At 40.6% G+C, this 18,759-nt stretch overlaps 1 protein-coding gene across 2 annotated transcripts in view; it reads right to left on the reverse strand.

The window, feature by feature from the left end:
• Positions 1-487: 487 nt before the first annotated feature.
• Positions 488-18,759, reverse strand: part of CDCA2 (cell division cycle associated 2) — a 48,726-nt gene continuing 30,454 nt past the window's right edge. For both annotated transcript variants that reach the window (XM_032592832.1, XM_030312347.2), the window contains exons 11-15: positions 15,377-15,455; positions 13,989-14,077; positions 12,944-13,081; positions 3,658-3,829; positions 488-1,834 (exon numbers count right to left, since the gene is read on the reverse strand). In XM_032592832.1, the coding sequence (XP_032448723.1) occupies positions 636-1,834; positions 3,658-3,829; positions 12,944-13,081; positions 13,989-14,077; positions 15,377-15,455 (1,677 nt within the window). In that variant the 3' untranslated portion in view covers positions 488-635. The remainder of the gene's footprint in view (positions 1,835-3,657; positions 3,830-12,943; positions 13,082-13,988; positions 14,078-15,376; positions 15,456-18,759) is intronic.

Raw genomic sequence — 18,759 nt, forward strand, 5'->3', positions numbered from 1 at the left:
TTATAGACTATAAATTCAGTTTATAATGTTTGACTTGTAATATTCTGGTTACTAAAGGAATTTTCCAATTTTGATTTTAACCTATTAATATAAAAATATTCATTTGAGATAGACGAAGCAAGTCATTAAAGCTTCTTAATTTTAAACCAACAAAAAAGTCTTATGATTTCCATCTTCCCTAATGGATAAAGATTTTTAACCAGCTTTTTCTGCAACATTTTAAAAACACATCTTTTCTCATTTCCTGGCAGTTTTTAACCTTGTATCACCCTTCAATTTGCATAAAATTCCATTTATCAATCTGTTTTTTCAGGTCTTCTCATCTAGACACAATGAGTCAATTTCAAGAGACAAATTTTGTTTCCCAACAGAAACAGTCAACACGTACTAGCGAGAAACCTTCAGCAAACATGTGCTATTTGGGGAGAGAAGAACAGATTTAAGAGAATGTCTTCTTTTTGAATGAAGAAATCCCACTTACTTCTACTTACAGAGAGGTTCACGTCAAATGATTTTATTTGAAACTTTGAACAGGGGAGGAGAGGCGGGGTGAAAGAAATGTTCTGAGCATGGGGTGGGGGGGGTTTACCTTCTCTGCGGCCCCGAACGTTCTTCAGGAAATGCCAGTTACCGCTTTAGTTCCCGACGTGCCCGACTCCTTGGACGTCCCTTAGAGAGCTCTCTCCGCTCTGGGGGAGAGAGCTTCTTCTCTTGCAGCATTTTGCCAGAAAGGGACCTTTTGCGTTCACGGGTGCGGACGTCCACAAGCTCTTCCTCCTCCTCCCAGGTAAACTGGCCGCACTGGCGGCCAAGCCCTCCCTGTCTTTACCCGACACGGGGGGTGCCGCGCTCGGGGTGTGTCCAGAAGACCTGGGGTCTTTACAGAGGGCCACGCTTTCAAGGCCTCTGCTGTCCACTGTGCATATTGTTCTCCTTTTCATTCTTTGGGAAGTGCAGGAAGCGGAAGGAAATGGAAGTGAGATCCAGACGAGCCCTTCCTCTTCCAGATCCTTCTGCAGCCTGGTGCTCCGTCTTACTTTTGTTTCCCTACTCGTTCTCTGAAAGGTCTGCTCTATGGAGTCAGATAAATCTTTATAGAGTTCAGAATTTTCTAAACCAATTTCTACAGGGCTGCTCACCAGGTAGGGAGGTTTGGGATTTCCGTTTTTTTCCGAATCGAAACTCTGGCCGCCAGAGTAACACATAGAACGTCTTCTATGCTTCTTTCCTCCCCCGTTCGTACCAGTGCTTTCACTCTCTGTGCAGCTGCTTCCCGAACCCTCGCTCGGATTTGTACTTTCTTTCATATTGTCAAGGAAGATGTCTTTTTGTAAGCCAGACATTACACGTGTGGTCGGCGGTTTCCCTTCTGGAGCTATAACAGAGTCATCCTGCTTTTCATACTTTATGTTCATATCTTCTGAAATTTTAAAGATCTGAAAAAGGTTTTCCACATTTTGGCCAGCGGCAGCCAATTCCCGGGACGGCAGGATAATACTGGATCCCGCATCATCGGATGCCGGGACCTTTGCGGTCACAGAATCACAGGAAACACGACTGCTCTCATTCTCAGAGCCAGCTTTCAGGTCATTTTCACTTTCTGACTTAATTTCCGCTCTTGGAAGAGTTTTATGTTTACTAGCTTCTACGGTATTTATATCTAAATCTTGCTCTAAAGTAGCGTTAATAAGCGGCGAGGAACGTTTGGTGTGAGAGCTGCAGAGTGCAGACAGATCGTACTTATTAAAACCTTGACTCATCTGCAAATCTGGCTTCTGAGGCTTCCTTTGAGGAAGCTTTGCTTCTTGAAGTTCACCACTGGAGTCGAAATCATCTAGGGGTGTGGAAATAAGTTTACATCTCAGGAAAAAGGAACAGTGGAAATAAATGTTGACAAATCAAACAGGTGCCATACTGTATTCTGTGTTTTAAGCTTTCAAAACTAGCAAGACGTACAAATGCGACACTGTACCTGCCCCCATCTGGCATCAAGCTTTTTCTCTTTCAGTTCTTCCCCAAGCCACAGGTTAAGAAAATATGTATTTAATACGTGAGTGAATAAAGTACATGACCTCAGACCATGAAAATGAGAAGTGTATCTCAAATCGCTTCCTCTATTCTAATGTACTTTCCACACTACAAGGTCAATTAGCATGAGGCAGCCATGTTTCCCATTTCCCGAAAAATGAATTACTGAAAACGGGCACCGCCATGCTTCTGAAACTTTTCTAGTAATGTTTCCCTTGAAAGAGAGGGAAAAGAAAACTTGGAATTTTGGGAGCGTTGAGGATTTAGCTAGAAGGGTACTTTTAAAGACACTCAGGTCTTATGCCCTGTGTTAAAAAATTAATAAAAACTGCACCGTACTCTCAAATAGAGCTATGTTTGTTACAGTATTCTACCTTCCACCTCAGTGCGACTAAAAGTCATCCTCCAGGAACATATGCCACGTGGAGGGTATCCTGCATTTCTGGCGCATTGGGTTACACATCACACAGGTGGAAAAACATCATCAAGGTTTTAAAGCTATGGAACACAGCCGAAATAAATTCAGGCTTTCAGTGTTCTAAACTTCAGTACTATTGGATGCCATCTCTCTTGTTATCTCAGGGAGTAAGGGTTTTAATTGGCCAGCCAAATGAATGTAAAAAGTGTTTTAAACGAAACTCAAAACTGTTAGTATCTATAAAACGTCAGCTGAGCCAAAAAGCTAAAAGTATTTCAATTTGAAGAGGTATGTATCCAGGACATGGGTACTCAACATCAGGTCACAGAAGCTAGAGATTATCGTAGGGTCCACTCGGTGGCAACCAAATCATGTCAGTTGGGCTCTTTCTACAACTTTAAAAGTTGAGGTTGATGTATTTTTTCATGAAACTGACAGACTAGAGAAGAAAGGCGGGGGAGGGAGGAAGAGAGAGAAAGGGGCAGGGAAAAAGGGACAGGGAGGGAGGGAAGATTTGCTTTAAACCCTTTCAACACATGATACCACTGGTTATAGACAAAAAAAAAAAAAAAATGCTTCAGGTATTTTTAAAAAGAAATGATCTAATAAGATTCTAGACAGAAAACCTATACTAACAGTCATTATTTAAACATCCTTGGGAAAACTCCTGTCAGGAACTGGAGATACAATGAAAATAAGACTTAGTTTTCAGTCTCAAGGAGACCGCAATTTGCAGGAGAGGGAGGCAGACAGAACATTACACGCTAGATGGTAAAGGTGTAATGCGAACAAAGAACTTTCCTGGAAAAGCAGCCAGCACGGCTAAATCTTAAAGGATGAGCAGCATTAGGCCAGATTAAAAAGAGGTAGGGTTGCCAACCCCTGACCCAGGATGTACCACATCAGGGAGCTGGGGCTGGAGGTAGCTGTGTCCGTTTAACTTCTGTGCTTTCCTGAAGTTCCGAAGTAGGCAGAAGCCAACAGTCTTAGGGTGGCATATACCTTATTCATCCTTGAATCTATTATAAATCCTATAGGTACGCTGCAAATGGAATGCAGGCTACACATATCCGATGACTGACAAAGACAGCAATTTTTAAAATCGCTGGGAAAGTTGCTATTTTTATTTGTATGCTCTTTACACAGTGAATAGGAAAAGGGGGACAAGGTGGTGGAGAGGATAAAACCTAAACAGGAAAAGAACAAGATACCTGAACGCATCGTTCCGGCGCCTGGGGCGGAAGGCGTCATCTCCGAGACCTCAGGCAGCTCGGGAATAGGACTTAGGAGCGGCTTCTTGGAAGCGATGTCTCTTTCCCCGTATAAAGATTTTTGAATATTTTTCTTTCCCTTTGCTTTCTTCTTTCTGCAACTTTTTAAAGCCTGTGAATAAGACGCAGTAATTGAGAAAGATGTCACGCCGTATACAATTTTGAGCCTTTAATTTGTACAGAAAAACTTGAGACCAATTATTCCGTTGAAAATTTTAGAAATCTGAGTCAGGCGTGGAGGGCTCGGTAGCTTACACAAAGTCAAATAAAATATAAAGAACTCAATTTACAAACTATATGATAACTAACGGTCTACGTTTCCATAAAGCATTTGCCCAGGTAAGTTCTGGGTAAGTAAAAGATTAGATGCTATAGAGTTGACAGACTTAAGACAGGAGATAGGTGTAGCTAGGCTATCGTTAGGATGACTCAGGATTAGCCTAGAATGACTTATCTACTAGAACCTATGAGGGGCTGTTTTCTGCTCACACGTTTAGATGAAGAAACAATAGTTATGTACAGAAACGTTACATAAAAGTGAAAGATAACACAAAGCTGGCTGAGCTGCTTCAAACATTAATAATCAAGATTAAAATGAATAGGTCAAGGGGTGCCTGGGTGGCTCAATCGGTTTAAAGTCCTACTCTTGGTTTTGGCTCAGGTCACGAACTCACACTTCGTGAGTTCGAGCCCCATGTTAGACTCTGCACTGACAGTGTGGAGCCTGCTTGGGATTCTGTCTCCTCCTCTCTCTGCCCCTCCCCGACTTGCTATCTCTCTCAAAATAAATAATAAAAACACATTAAAAAATGAATAGGTCAAAAATAAGATGGGTTTTAACAAGCATAAGTAGAAGAAGAGGGACAAAGGAATGGTAATAACTGGTGGAAAACACGTGGGTTTCTATACAAATTAAAACTGTTCTAATAATATCCGGAATGCAGTACTGAATTCAGTTTTGACTGCCATATTAGCAAGTGAGAATTAATGTTCTCTGTTAAAAAAAAAAAAAGCTTCACATGGAGAAGACCTCAGGGAAACTCAAACACTGTGTTGAAATAATAGATTATTATGAGCAAACAGAAATACACTCAATGCGATCATATTGGAGAGAACCAGACTTTAGGTTAACATAAGGAATGTGTTTTTAGCAATTAAAGCTTCCAGAAAATGGAATCCATTGAAACATTTATTGAGAAACCACTCTGTGCAGGTAATGACTTGCTAGGTAGAAGATACAAAAACAGGATGTGGTCTTTAGGGGGCTCACCATCGAACAGCAAGTAACTATTATTGATACATATACACTATGTCAGACTCTATATGGACTGAGATGGGTCCCTGGCCTCCAGAAGGCTTAACACTGCTCCACAAAGCAGGCAAGGCCCTTGTATGCAATGAGTAGGAGCCTGAAAACAATGAAGGCTAACTGCACAGTGACTCAGGGAGTGACAACATTCGATTTTACATTTAAAGAAAGATCATTTGGGTGAAAATATAGAAACTAATGATGTGATGGATGATATTCAAGAGTACAAAAATGGCACAGAACTGCATGTTCCTTGAGAGATCTATAGATATCCTGTCAAAACAAAACAAAATAAAACATTCCATGGAAAATTAATTTTAGAACTGTACAAGATAAATGTTCCTCTTGGTGATTTGCAATATATATTTACCATTAAATTCTCTGAGAAGTCCCTCAGTATAAATAATCTCTATACACATCAGGAAAATACCGGGTTAACTATTTTTCCACGGAAAATTTATTTCTGTGGAACATCTGTCGACATTCCATGGGACAGTTGGGGAAATGAAAGCTTGGTCAGTGGATGTGGAAACCAGGAGAAAAATCTCGGGCTCCACAGAGGAACTGCAAAAGAGAACAGATGGCCTTCGGTGCCGGATGCCTGACGTTGCCACCTACCTGCCCTATGATCTTAGGCAAGTCACCCCACTTCTCTGTACCTCATTCTCCTCTGCAAAATGGGAGCCACAGAGAGCTGTGGTGAGCGCTGAGTTAACATAAATGAAATGGTTAAAATAAGGCTTGATCCATACACAGAAAAGAGCTATGTGTCAGCCATTCTTGGTCTTTTAAATTCCTTCCTGGTATGAAGAGAATTGACACGGGGGAAAATATTTTTAGTATCAAATTATGCTTGGTATTACAGTGTGACAGACACAGGCCTTACACAGTCAGTGAATACGCTACAGTCAATGTCACCTGGTTATGACCTCGAGAACAGTTTCTGATTCATAGGTACAAAAAATACCCCGTTGGCAGGATTTGGGCCATCTCTGTCTACATGGGCTACGACCCAGCAATAGCACTACTAGGAATTTATCCAAAGAATGCAAAAATGCTGATTCACAGGGGCAGATAAATCCCAATGTTTACAGCAGCGCTATCGACAATAGCCAAAGTATGGAAAGAGTCCAAATGTCCACTCACTGATGAACGGGTTAAGATGTGGTATATAGGGGCGTCTGGGTGGCTCAGTTCAGTTGAGCATCGGACTTTGGCCCAGGTCATGATCTAGCAGTTTGTGAGTTCGAGCCCTGTGTAGGGCTCTGTGCTGACAGCTTGGAGCCTGGAGCCTGCCTGAGATTCTGTCTCCCTCTCTCTCTGCCCCTCCCCCGCTCACGCTCTGTCTCCTTCAAAGCTAAACATTATTTGGAAAAAAAGATGTGGTATGTACATATATATAATGGAGTACTACTTGGCAATGAAAAAAAAGGAAATCTTGCCATTTCCAACGATGTAGATGGAACTGGAGGGTATTACGCTAAGTGAAAGAAGTCAGTCAGAGAAAGAGACACATGTTTCCAGTCATATGTGGAAATTGAGAAACTTAACAAAAGACCATGGGAGAAGAGAAAGAAAAAAAAAGTTACAAACTGAGAGAGAGGCAAACTATAAGAGACTCTTAAATACAGAGAACAAATTGAGGGATAATGGGGTAGGGGGTTGGGGGAATGGGGAAAATGGGTGATGGGCATTGAGGAAGGCATGTGTTAGGAGAAGCACTGGGTATTGTAGGTGATGAATCACAGGAATCTACTCCCAAAGCCAAGAGCACACTGTATACACTGTATGTTAGCTCACTTGACAATAAATGATATAAAAATGAATACATAAAAATTAAAAAATAATAACAATAATTCATGGGGCACCTGGGTGGCTCAGTCGGTTAAGCATCCAACTCTTGATTTCAGCTCAAGTCATGATCCCATGGTTTGTGAGTTCGAGCCCCGTGTTGGGCTCTGCACCAACAGCACACAGCCTGTTTTAGATATTCTCTCTCTCTCTCTCTCAAAAATAAACATTTAAAAAGTATATATAGGGTGCCTGAGTAGTAGCTCAGTCAGTTAAACGTCTGACTCTTGGTTTCCATTCAGGTCACGATCTCACGGTTTCGTGGGTTCGGGCTCCACACTGGGCTCTGCAATGACAGTGCTGTGAAGCCTGCTTGGGATTCTCTTTCCCCCCCACCCCACCCCCGCCCCTCCACCACTTGCGCTGTCTCTTTCTCTTCAAAACAAATAAATAAACTTAAAACAATTTTTTTAAATCAAAAGTATACAGAATTGGGGCGCCTGGGTGGCGCAGTCGGTTAAGCGCCCAACTTCAGCCAGGTCACGATCTCGCGGTCCGTGAGTTCGAGCCCCGCGTCGGGCTCTGGGCTGATGGCTCGGAGCCTGGAGCCTGTTTCCGATTCTGTGTCTCCCTCTCTCTCTGCCCCTCCCCTGTTCATGCTCTGTCTCTCTCTGTCCCAAAAATAAATAAACGTTGAAAAAAGTATACAGAATTCACGTACACGGCAACAAATCAAATTGTACAGGAAAGCTTATGATGAGAAGCACACACTTCCTTATCCCTGTTGTTTACTTATTGGTTCCATTTTTAGTTCTTACGGCTAGCTCCATCTTTCTAAATAAGAGGCTCCTGGGGGTGCCTGGGTGGCGCAGTCGGTTAAGCGTCCGACTTCAGCCAGGTCACGATCTCGCGGTCCGGGAGTTCGAGCCCCGCGTCAGGCTCTGGGCTGATGGCTCAGAGCCTGGAGCCTGTTTCCGATTCTGTGTCTCCCTCTCTCTCTGCCCCTCCCCCGTTCATGCTCTGTCTCTCTCTGTCCCAAAAATAAATAAACGTTGGAAAAAAAAAAAATAAGAGGCTCCTGCTGTTTTTAACTTCCTATAATGGAAAGTTTCAAACACACAACAGGTAGAGAGAACAGTATATTGAACCCCATGTACCCATCATCTACCTTCAACAATTACTAACAGGTATCAGGATTCATTTATAATCCCCTTCCCTCAGATCCTTTTAAAGCAAATCTCACACATTACCTCATTTCATCTGAAAATCCTATAGTATCTATAAGAGATAAGAGCTCCCTTTTTTTTTTCATAATAAAGTGAAGTCTTTGATTACCTAGCATTGTATTTTATTGTTCACATTTTCCTTTTACAATGCAATTTTACCACACACCCTCCCCCAACTTTTTAAGACATAACTGACACAAAACATGTAAGTTTAAGGTATACTATGTAATGACAATGTATGTATATATCGCAAAAGGATTACCTTTTTTTTAATAACAACTACCATTTGGCAATAAAGGGCTCATACACACAACAACTTGGACAAATCTCCAGAGAATTGTGCTGAGTGAAAAAACAAAGCCAGTCCCAAGAAGTTACATAGAGTGTGATTACATTTACATAACATTACCAAACTGACAAACTTACAGACATGGAGAACAGATTAGCAATTGCCAGTCAAGATGGGGGAAGTAGACAGAACTACAAAATGGCAAGAAGAGATCCCTGTAGCGATGGAAATCCTCTGTATCTTGACTGGGTTGATATTTTCCTACGTGACACTGCACAAGTTATACATGTTGTCATTGGGGAAAACTGGGCAGAGGGTACTTGGGAGATCTCCGTAATTCTTGTGACAACAGTATAAATATCTAAAATGATCTCAAAATAAACAGCTTAAACACAAAGAACAAAGACAACAATTTTCCCTAATATTTCATTTCCTCGGAGATCAAATTTCTCTAATTGGCCCATAAATGTCTTCTTACAACTGTTCAAATCAGGATCCCAAAAAGGTCTTCACACATTTGCTTTGTTGACAGATCTCTTTTAATCTATGGTTCTTTTTTTCTTCCCTTGCCATTTATTTGATGAATAAGCTGAGGCATCAGTCCAGAGACTTGGCCAAACTCTGGATTTGGTTGACTGCAATCATGGTGTCTTGAGTTTCCTCTACCTCCTATACTTTCTAAAAAATTGGTCATTAGATAGATCTAGGCTTGATTAGATTCAGCTTTGTTTTTTTGTTTTGTTTTGTTTTTTGAAAAGAGCATCTCATGGATACTTCTAGACTTCCTCATTGCACTGGAAGGCCCATATTCTCTCCCCCGTGACACTGTGATTGACCAGTGGGCTCAGGTGTTCAGTCCAATGCACCCATTATGCCCCTCCATCAGCCTTCCATCTAATGATTAACAACTTTCACGAATGTGTTTTTATCTAATGGTAGAAATTCTCCTATAAATAACTTTACCTCATCAACTATTTGTTCACCTGAACTTATTTTCCAGTTTTCACAAAAAGGAGTGGGTGTCCTAGACAGCTTCCAAGGTGACTTTTGAGATTTTTTTAACTATCATGAAGCGTTTTTTTCAGATTTGAAGTCTGTGTTTCAATCCACCGCAATTTTTGTCTGATAGTCACATTGTCCCACTTTTGGTCAGTGGAGCCCCTTTGAGACAGTCTGATGTCCTTTCTCGTGGCCCCAGTGGTTTAAGCTTCCTTCGTTGGACACTGGTACAGACCCAGGCTCATTTCCTACAAGTGCTGTTTAGAAATCTGAAAGCAGCCATTTCACTGATCAATTTTAGCTGAAAATGGTATTAAGGAATGCCAATCTAGGGGGACACCTGGGTGGCTCAGTCGGTTAAGTGTCTGACTTCAGCTCAGGTCATGATCTCACGGTCCGTGAGGTCAAGCCCCGCGTCGGGCTCTGTGCTGACAGCTCAGAGCCTGGAACCTGCTTCAGATTCCGTGTCTCCCTCTCTCTCTGCCCTCCACCTCTCCCCTGCCCCCCACCAGCTCCCGCCCTGTCTCTGTCTCTCACAAATGAATAAACATGAAGAAAAAAAAGGCAATCTAGGGGTGCCTGGGTGGCTCAGTGAGTTAAGCTTTCGACTGCTGATTTCAGCTCAGGTCATGATCTCAGGGTCACAGGATCAAGCCCTGAGTCCAGCTCTGGGAGGAGCATGGAGCCAGCTTAAAGATTCTCTCTCTCTCTGCCCCTTCCCCTGCTAAGAAGGAAGGAACTAAGGAAGGGAAACAGAGAGAAAGGGAGGTTGAGACAGAGACAGAGACAGAGAAAGAGAGGAAGGAAGAGAAAAGAGATGAAAAGAAAGGGCAATCTAGGTGTCAGAGGTGCTCACTGCCAGGAAATCTTTTGAAAAGAAAAAAGACATGAGTCCAAACTGATACTTCCAATTCAAATTTTGCCTCACAAGGTTCTGAATTTGATTTTAACAGCCATAGTGCTTGCTATGGCCAGGCACTGTTCTAAGCATTTTACACGTATTAACTCATTAAACTCACACAAGCAGCTCACAAATGATGTACCGTTCTTACCTTTATTTTAAAACCAACAAGAGAAATCAAGAATCTTTCCCGCCATTCCACTGGTGGGAAGTGGTCAAGCCAGAATTTAGAACCCAGGTTGTCTGCTCCAGAACCTGCACGGTTAACCCCTCTACTGTAATGTTAATGCCCTCATTTCCACCTTCTCTACCCACTTTCTCACCTTCTGCTAGTAGCTACATTTGGATCATGTCTTGCACGACAATCAAGTTCTTAAAGCTTTGCCCTTAGTTGAAAACAAATAGCATTTACGTTATCACTGTGTAAACGTTTTTCATTGCTCTGCCAAGGACAACGCTCGTATTCCTCTCCTGGGGCGCTTCCTTAGAGGATTCCTAGCACTAGAAAACATACTTTTTTTTTAAAAAAATATAATTTATTGTCAAATTGGCTCACAATAAATAAATAAATAAACTTGAAAACAAAAATAAATAAATAAAAGGCCAAATGAGGGGCACTTGGCTCAGTGGGTTAAGCATCTGACTCCGGCTCAGGTTATGCATGATCTCATGGTCCGTGAGTTTGAGCCCCGTGTCAGGCTCTGTGCTGACAGCTCGGAGCCTGGGATGGGAGAACAAGGAGGGAGAAGGCGGTGAGGTGCTAACTGGTGCAGACTGTCTCCATTACTGTTTCCCACTCTCGCCACCACTCTGTTTACTGGGCCCAGAGTCTTCTGGGATCCCTATGGGCAAGCTGGCTCCTAATGGCTCTCTGGCTCCCTCTGAGCACATTCTGGGCTGTAACTTTACCTCTTTCTTCTGTCAGTGTGCCATCATCCACTGTCTTCTAGAGATTCACTGAAGGCTGGCATCTGTTGGGTAATATCCCTCCTCACTTCCTTCCTCTTCTCACTGCTATTCTGAGTCTAGTCTTTTGATTCTATCAATTATTTTGATTCTGTGGGGTCCCGAGAGGGGTTGAAACAAACTTTACTGCTCAACCCTCCTTGAACCTTCTGACTATTGATTTTATGTGAAGAAGTATGCGTACATTCTTTGTAACAGTGCTTTTTAAAGAGTATGAAGGAAATCAATTTCTGATGCAATAATATAAGATGTATATGCATATTTATGAACTTAGGTTTATTTTTTTCAGCAAGGGGATCTCTCAATGGAGTGTGACCTAAAAGAGGGACTGAGCCAGGAAAACTTCCAGTTTTTCCTGGCTTTCCTAAATGGCAGATGTTTGGGCCGTGTTTAAGCCAGTTTTTGTTGAATGGAACGGGATGGAAGTTTACTGACTGTTTTGCAGGGGGAGGGTGTTGGGGTAATATTGGCGAGTTACTTTAGTTTTCAAAAAGTGGATAGTGCAGGTGCTTACAGGATGGTTTAAGAAGAGAAGTCTAGTAGGCTGCTCAACATGTTTCTAGATCAGAAAGATTTGGGAGGCACCAACCATGCTGCCTAGGACATCACCCAGAAAATATACAATTTGGAAAGGCAAAGAGTAGAACTCTAGGGAATACAAACTAAGGGTGGGTGAAAGAAAATAAACCTTTAACAGAGACTGTAAAGGCCGCTCTCAATTATGTCAAATGCTGCTGAGGCAGCAGGTTGTACCGGATTTTACTTACTAAGCTACTCAATATCTTGGGAAAATACTTAAAGGGAAGAGGTAGAAAATGATACACCGGACTTCAGGTAACACCTGGAACTATGACTCTACCTTAGGAGCACCTGTGTGGGTCTCTCCAGCAGCAGTGTTAGATGGGAGAGGGGATAACGGATTAATCCAGAGTTGAAATGGAATGAAAAGGGGCAGAGAACTGAGGTTACTGACAAGAGCTGGTGAAACAGCTCACGCAGTTTGGGGCGAACAGGAAACACAGGAGATGACGGGATGCCTGCCTGCTGGAGGGTACACAGAGGGGCCAGAAGACCGCTGGTACCGGACGAGGGACGTGAGTAAGGGAATGAGGAGGCGGGATGCGCCGGCAGCCGGGGGTCAGGGAACGGGACACAGAACATGCACCACTGGAAGTGGGAAGGGTACTAGCAAGCTGCGGGTGGGGTGTGGCAGAGGAAGGTCCGATCAGCCAAGTGAAAGGGGTCTGGTGACTGGGTTAAGGTGCTGCACTCGCTATCCCTGACGAGACAGTGAAGTCACCTGAGCCAGCACAGGCCTTGAAGTGTTGAGAAAGACACAGAGCCAGTTTCTCAATTCTTCCTTAAACATGGGGAAGAGATTGAGCCAGCCACTGGCAGAAGCAAAGCCACACAAGTGGCAGGTGCTCCACTCACCTTTGTCTAAGAAATTGGAGGAATCCTCTCAAAGGCTGAGGTTGGATCAGATTCAAAGGGAAAAAACTTAACATTTGAGTGCCAGCGTTTTACTGGGCTAATGTACGTAACACAACGACGAAGATACAAAAACGGTCCTCGGGTAATTATAACTGAGTACATAATTGCTTATGGTCCTTTCTATTCTGTGATGATTTTAATACTCTTGGTCCAATGTTAACTGGAAAAAAATTTCTTTCCATGCTTTCCTAACCATACAACAAAGAAACGTATCACTTCTACTCTTATTATGTCTTTAAACACACACTTACTTGGTTCTTTTTAGGACGCACTCTTTCTGTGTGCTTGCTTTCCTGAGATTTCCTCCTATTAATTTTCTTTTCTTTACAGGGCTGAGCTTCTGTATGAAGTAAGTTGCAAACCTCCTCTTCTGCAAAAGTGATCAATTGCTATAAAAAAATTTAAAGTAGGGATAACCATAAAACAGTTACATTTTGATATGTTTTCCACATTTATTTTTCCTCCCACACTACTTCTACCGTTTTATATCCCAGTTCCTCTTAATTCACAAATTCCATTAGAAGCATTTTAACCAGCTTAAACTCGCATGGGGGAGAATAGGAATTACCAATTCCTGATCTTATTAAACACAGACCCAAAGAAGCATATGCATTCTGCCCATTAAGGAAGAAAAAAAGTTTAAGATTAGTTGATTTACCTATTTACCAAATATGTATTAAGCATCTACAATTTAGCAGCTAACTGCTGTTGAGTTATGAGGGGAAATATGCATTTAGATTATCTAAATTTGAATTCTGGCTTTATCACCCAACAGTATCAGCAAAAAGCCCTATAAGTAATATTATATATTTACGAATTTAAATAAAAATCCAACTTTACCTAATTATATAATAAAATAGGAAAAGACACACATTCAATAGGAGTTATGCTCCTACTAGAAAGTGTTAAAACCCAGTGTTAAAAACCAAAATGAAATATTTTTGTAAAAAGGTACAATTATGCCATTTTCTGGCTCTGTTATTTACACGCTACTCTTCTTCACTGTGTACCTCAATAAAATTCACAAAACCACACAGATCCAAAAGAAACATTCCAAATAGATTACCTCCCACATAACACAAATTCTGATAGCATCTTGTTTTGCCGTATTTTTCTTCTAATAAAATTAAAAGCAAATCAGAAAAAGAGCATTACCGTGGTGATATGCTACGCAGGTATTAACTGTTAATGACTGCAATCAAATCAAGATTTTACCCATAGTAATTTGACCATAAAAACAAAAAATCTATAGTAAGATTTAAAAACAAATATACTGTGCCAAATATAAACACTTACACTTCTTCGGTTAGAGGCCCGTGTGATTCTACCAACTTTATGGGAGGCTGTTTTCTCATGGTTATTTGAAGAACTAAAGGTATCAATGCCTGATGAGTAAGATACAAGCAAAATTAGGGTAGCTTAACATAAAGTCGTAAGAGCCGTAATTTTCTGGATACACTGGGTACTCTTATGGATACCCACCTTTGCTTTTAGCATAACATAGTATCTAAGCATAAATAATTATCAAGAATAAATTTTGAGATTCAAAAACGTGCTTTAAAATTTTAAGTTCCCTCAACACCCAGAAACCGTCACCACTTTCCACAGAGACAGCATATTACCCTAAGATAACAGATTAAATCATATTATAGGAAATACCATATTTTCACTGATAGCATTCATTTATCCCAAGCTACATTTTGTACAATAAAATTGGAATGAAGGGCATTAAGATGATCCTGAAAATAACTATTGTAATTTACAAAATTCAAGTAATTTTTCATTTGACCACTTTTAATGGTGTAAATGAAAGGAAGTATAATGTGTGTTAAAGAGCACAGTCTTTAGAATATGATAGACTATGCTTCCAAGCTTAGCTCTAAGTTCACACTACAGGTCTTGGATTCTGCACCAATGAACCTGGTTCGTGTTGTCTAGGTAATGAGAAGCCACTAAAGGACTTTGATCAAGGGGGAGAGACACGAATAATGGTTCCCATCCTAAGTGCTTTTCCCATAACATTTGTCATCCAAGTCCCGGTTTGCCTTATCATGATCATAAAAAAGCCAGAGACCTTGAAAAGTGCATGTGTCCAAAAGGCCAAGTTAATGTTGGTGAACAGGTCTGGATACTGAAAAAAGACCCATACGATCCGGATCACTCAACAAAAGAAGACTACTACTGATAATTAAGACTTGAGAGGGCAACTCCACTGCCTGCAGTGACTTGAAAAATGGCACTACCTATCTATGGAGGTTCAATGTGGGTGATTAAAAGGTATGAGACTTGGATGGGCAAGAGGCTTCTCATAAGCTTTTCTGTACTATTTATTTTTTTTATTTTTTTAATGTTTATTTATTTTTTTTTTTTTTGGAGAGACAGAGCACAAGCAGGGGAGGGGCAGAGAGAGAGGGAGACACAGAATCAGAAGCAGGCTCCAGGCCCTGAGCTGTCAGCACAGAGCCCAACATGGGGCTCGAACTCACAAACTGTGGGATCGTGACCTGAGCTGAAGTCAGATGCTTAACCCACTGAGCCACCCAGGTGCCCCAATACTATTTGGTTTTTTAAACCAAACATGATTATAATAAAAATTTTAAAAGGAATTAAGGAGATTTAGTTTCATATTGACAATACTGAAAATGACACTTGTATGATTATAAGATTAAAAAAAAAGTTACTACCTGAAAGAGTCTCAGAGATTGAAGACTTATTGAGAGGACTCAGAACGGCAAATGACACCTGAAGAGGTTCTATGTTTTCCTGAACAAAGAAAAACAAGAGCAGAAGTTAGGCATCCTTAAATTCAGTGGACGTATGTGCCCAAAAGAAAATAAGGACTTTTGTAGGTGGAATTGTAATAATCATAAAGATGAGAAATCAATAAAAGAGAAAAAGTCAAAGCAAACAAAGATATTGGATATAAACACATTTTATAATATTTATCAATCTTTAATGAAACTATGTTTATTAACTACAATCCAACAAATAAAAATAAAACATTAAGTGAAAGTAGCCATAATGATCCACTAACAAGTTACTCTTTGGTTTATTTAAAATCACACATCTTAACTTTAAAATAAATAGGGCATTCCATTAATAAACACAACCTAACATTTCAATATTATTCAGGGGAAATTCAGAGAAAATGACACTATAAATGCAGAACCACATTGCTAGTATGATGGTAGCTGTTGGTTTCTCATAGAAAAAAACTTGTGACTTTGAAGAAACTTGTCTTTAATCATTAGTTTGGCATAGAGGTTTTTTTTGTTTTCCCTAGAAATGACCATGTGGCTTTTCCTAGTTTAATGTGGTGCATTACAGCTTGTTTTTCAAATATTAAACCAACTTTGCATCTCTGGGTTAAATCTCACTTGTAGTATCTCTATGTATTATGTTCATGAGGATACTGGATTATAGTGTTCTTAAAAATGTCTGATTATGAAATACATATTTAAAAGGAAAAAAAAGAATGGAATGTTTACATTTAATGAATACACATTTAATTCATGGAGTCGTGACTAGTGTTTTTAAATAGTTGTTCCTAAAAATTCTGAAAACTGAAAAAATCAAAAATAAAAAGATAATGTCTGACTACGGTGTCAGGTTAATGCTGACATTAATGAACTGGGAATTACTCCCACCTCCTCAATTTGTTTGAAAGAGTCTGCAAAATGAGGTCTTCCTTAAGTGTCTGGTAGAATTCAGTAGCAAAATCATCTGGACACACAGTTTTCTACGTGGGAAGGTTCTGACTACAACTGCAATTTCTTCAGTTGATATAGGGAGGATGAGGTAAGGGATTTCTTCTCAAGTGAGACTGGGTAGTTTGTGTTTTTCAAGACATAGGTCTAGTTTATCTAAATTGTTGAATTTATTGGCAGTAAGTTTTTCATAATACTTCCTGATTATCCTTTTATCTGTATGAACCTTCTAATAATACCTGTTAGAATGTATAGTCACCGCTCATTCCTTATATTGGTAGTTGGAGTATCTTCCCTTTTCCCTGAACAGTCTGATGACAAGTTTACTCATATTATTGTTTTAAGGCATAATCTTTTTATTTCAATGACTTTTCTCTATTGCTTTTCTTTTTCACTTCACTGAGTTCTGCATTTATCTTTATTAAGTCCTTCTGCTTACTTTGGCTTTATTTATTTTTTTTTTAATTTTTTTTTTTCAACGTTTATTTATTTTTGGGACAGAGAGAGACAGAGCATGAACGGGGGAGGGGCAGAGAGAGAGGGAGACACAGAATCAGAAACAGGCTCCAGGCTCTGAGCCATCAGCCCAGAGCCTGACGCGGGGCTCGAACTCACGGACCGCGAGATCGTGACCTGGCTGAAGTCGGACGCTTAACCGACTGCGCCACCCAGGCGCCCCTGTTTATAGCATTTTCAATGCTCTTCATTCCTTTGCTAGATTTCCATGTGGAACCATTCTCTTCCTGATGAAGGGACTTCCCATAACATTTCTTCTAATGCTACCCTGCTACAGTAATGAATTCTCTCAGCTTCCATATGTCTGAAAAAGCCTGTCCTTCACCTTTGTTTTGAAATATAGTTTCACTGGATATAGAATTCTAGGTGGACAAGTTTTTGTTGTTGCCGTTATTTAGCTTTTTGCTCCAAGTAACTAAGTACATCTTCAAAAGATGCTGCTGTGTTGTCTTCTGGCTTGCACAGTTTCTTTTAATTTTTTTTTTTTTCAACGTTTATTTATTTTTGGGACAGAGAGAGACAGAGCATCAACAGGGGAGGGGCAGAGAGAGAGGGAGACACAGAATCGGAAACAGGCTCCAGGCTCTGAGCCATCAGCCCAGAGCCTGACGCGGGGCTCGAACTCACAGACCGCGAGATCGTGACCTGGCTGAAGTCGGACGCTTAATCGACTGCGCCACCCAGGTGCCCCTGGCTTGCACAGTTTCTAATGAGAGTTCTACTGCCTCTCATATTGTTGTTTTTTATGTCATGTGTCTTTTTACTCTGGTTCCTTGCAGGCCATATATCACTGGTTCTAAGCAATGATGTGTCTTTGCATACTATTCCATGTTTCCTGTGCTGGGAATTTGCTAGACTTCAGGATCTGTGAGTTTATCATTTTATCAAATTGGAAAATTTTCCATCATTATGTTTCAAACTTTTTTTTTTTTTTTTTTTTCTGTTCTGTCTGATCTCTCCTCTCCTTTGGGACTCTAATTACATGTATATTATGCCACCTAAAGTTGTCCCAGCTTACCAACTGCTCACTTTTGCTCAGTCATTTTTATTCTTTCATGCAAAATAGTTTCTATTGTTGTACCTTTAAGTTTGGTAATCTTTTCTTTTGCAGTCTCTAATGTGCTATTAATCTCATTCAACCTAATTTTCTTCCCAGAGATTATAATTTTCAGAGTTCAAGTTGGATCTTTTCTATATTTCATGTTCTTAACAAGCTCAATCTTTCCTGCACCTCCTTGAACATAGGAAAGATAGATTAAAAAAACTTTCAATGCCTCCGTCTATAAATTCTACCATATGTGTAATTTCCGGGTCTACTTTTATTGATTGATTTTCCTCTTTATTATGGGGGCACCTTTTCTTACACGTCTATTAGTTTTTAATTGAATGTCAGACATTTTGAAGGTAACACTGTTTGACACTGGATAGTTTTGCTATTCTTGATCTTCGTTAGACAATGCAGTAAAGTTACTTGGAGAAAAGTGGTATCCTTTCAAAGCTTTTAAACTCTGCTAGGCTTTTAATCTAATTCTGTTCTACTAGTGAAGCAATACTCTCCTGAGTGTCTGATGTGCTGTGAATTATAAGGTTTTTCTACCACTCAGGTTGCTGGGAACACTACTACTGCCCCTCTGTGAACCCTAGGGATTGTTCCCTCTGTTCCATCTGGGTACTCATTTCCCTGGCCTCGGGCAGTTTACTTACAAGTTCATGGTGACCAGTGCTCAGCTACAGATTCAAGTGAGACCCTTTGCAGATCTCCAAAGCTCTCTGTGCAGCTCTCTCCTCTCTGGTACTCTGCTATAAGCTCTAGCCTCCTACACTTTCCCAGACCCTAACTCCCA

This window comes from Lynx canadensis, chromosome B1 (genome assembly GCF_007474595.2).
Source record: "Lynx canadensis isolate LIC74 chromosome B1, mLynCan4.pri.v2, whole genome shotgun sequence".
Lineage (NCBI taxonomy): Eukaryota > Metazoa > Chordata > Mammalia > Carnivora > Felidae > Lynx > Lynx canadensis.